Source organism: Capsaspora owczarzaki (assembly GCF_000151315.2).
Source record: "Capsaspora owczarzaki ATCC 30864 unplaced genomic scaffold supercont2.6, whole genome shotgun sequence".
Taxonomy (NCBI): Eukaryota; class Filasterea; order Ministeriida; family Capsasporidae; genus Capsaspora; species Capsaspora owczarzaki.
This window is the reverse complement of record NW_011887297.1, coordinates 346,569-348,572: the sequence shown is the minus strand read 5'-3', so window position 1 is coordinate 348,572 and position 2,004 is coordinate 346,569. Positions and strand designations below refer to the sequence as shown.

At 53.9% G+C, this 2,004-nt stretch overlaps 2 protein-coding genes across 2 annotated transcripts; both read right to left on the bottom strand.

The window, feature by feature from the left end:
- Window positions 1-11: 11 nt before the first annotated feature.
- Window positions 12-560, bottom strand: CAOG_08750 (hypothetical protein; the record flags this gene model as incomplete). Its single annotated transcript, XM_011272078.1, has 1 exon — window positions 12-560. A coding segment is annotated over one exon (549 nt), but the record flags the coding sequence as incomplete, so codon positions are not given.
- A 348-nt stretch (window positions 561-908) lies between these two features.
- On the bottom strand, window positions 909-1,807 carry CAOG_04084 (hypothetical protein; the record flags this gene model as incomplete). The annotated part of the gene is made up of 4 exons (XM_004347859.2): window positions 909-1,014; window positions 1,185-1,272; window positions 1,394-1,544; window positions 1,694-1,807. 4 exons carry the CDS (start codon window positions 1,805-1,807, stop codon window positions 909-911), a joined length of 459 nt encoding a protein of 152 aa, XP_004347909.2.
- Window positions 1,808-2,004: the final 197 nt, after the last annotated feature.

The following is a 2,004-nucleotide window of genomic DNA, read 5'->3' as shown; positions in this document are numbered from 1 at the left end:
TTCGTGGACGACTCTGATCGCGACGGCGGCTGGCTCGAGAATGGGCGGCGGCTGGCAGACAGCGTCGACAACCACCTCCGCGATGCATGTGCTGGCGCTACATCCAGGCTGGCATCACTGCAGGTCGACGAGGCCGCAGCAGCATGGGGGCTGGCCAGCAAAGCGGTCGCCAGTGTGGGCGCTCCAACAGAATTCTGCGATCGCCATGTGTGACACCTCCGACATGGCGCGGCGAGGGCAGCGGCGGGTGTGCACGCGCCCACATCGACGCCTGGACTGGGCAACATGGCATGTGGAGCGAGTAGTGGCACTGCGGCGGCGGTGGATGCAACACAGCGGGCAGTGGGCAGCGCGGAAGGGCCGGCCAAGACGACTCGTGCGGCGGCGGGATTGCTGCTGCCAGTGTTGCTGCTGCTGCTGCCAGTGCTGCTGCTGCTACGACTGGGAATGCTACCAACACACAAGGTACGAGCAATCACTGCCGTGGGAGCAGCTGCATGGGCGGCGAGTCGGGCTGGCGCGACGCTTCTCGCCATCGAGTGACGAGTGCCTGCCAGCATTGTGAAGAAAGAGCACAAGGGAAAAAGAGTGAGCGAAGGTCGCTCAGAGCCAGTTTCACCCAATGAGGTCCGGCAAAATGGATAAGATGTTGAATTTGGAAGGTGAAAACGGATGGCAAGCTCAGCGGACAAGATAACAAAGGTTTTTGGTTCCAACGACGCGAAGGTACAATGCGTATTCGCAACAAAACAAAAAAACAGGCCTCCCAACAGTATTCAAGTTACATCAAACAAGGTCAAGAGACTTGTTGGACCCAGTACACAACGCGCCCAGCGGCGCAAGAAGGGATGCTTCTCAAAAACACACCCAGCAAAAACGCCCAATTCAGGAGCAACAATCGTCAAGCGTTAAACCTTGTACGCAGTGCCAAAGCAAGTCTTGCAGTACGGCTTGTTGTCTCGTGCCTGGAAGCTGCCAGCAGCGAGTGCCTTGTGGCAGCCCTCGCACGACAGGCTGAGATGATTGAAAAGCAAATAAAGCCAAAAAAAAAAAAAAAAAAAGCAAGAACGAGGGTTTTGACAAATAAGTATCGGGTGTAGTTGTTCCAATGCAATGCATGAACGATGGGGTTGGACTTTGAAGAAGTCATGATGAACGACGAGTCATGATTCACCAAGACGTACCATCGCTTGTGCCAGTTGGCGTCGAGTGCGCGGATTTTCTCGGCCTGGTAGACCGTCTTACTGCAGCGCGGGCAGGTGTCCGAGTTTACTAGCCATTCAAGCAAGCAAGAATGCCCAATCACAAAAGGCAACCAGACGAAAGAGACGCAGAGTTGAGTGAGCACAACCACACACAATGTTGTCCTTTGACGAGGAGCGCGAACGCGTACCCGGTGCGATTGTCGGGATCTTGGCAACGTATGACACACTGCCTGGGGTCGTGGTGAGCTTGATGGGGTGCGTGTGGCACGTCGGGCACAGCAGACCGTGCGCAGTGGACTCGTCACGGAAGAATTTGCCGTCCAAGTACGAGCCGCACATCTGCCAAAAATCCAACAAATACGCGGAATTGGATTTCAGATGCAATGATGATGGAAAACAAAGTAGCAAATAGCAAATGAGAAATGACGCTCAGATGAGCAATGCACGACTGTAGAGGACTGTGGAAGAAGAAAAAAAGGGTGCTTTACCGCGCAGTTGAAGCAGTAGAGATGCCAGTGCTGGGCGCCAACGGTCTTGTCGGTAATGTCGCCTGCGGGCTTGCTGCACACGGGGCATGTGAGGGTCGAGTCGGCTGTGATCAACGGCAAAGCAAGCAAAAACGCACACAGTGAGTGAGCGAAAAAAAAAAAAAAAAAAAAAAAAAAAAAAAAAAAGTCTCATTCGAAAGATCCTCCTTTGCCTCCGCTTTGCTGAATGCAGTGCGTCTCTTGCAATTTTTGGACGGTGATTGCAAGGTAACACAAAGCGTCGTGTGTGCCAACCCCAACCCCACCCCCAA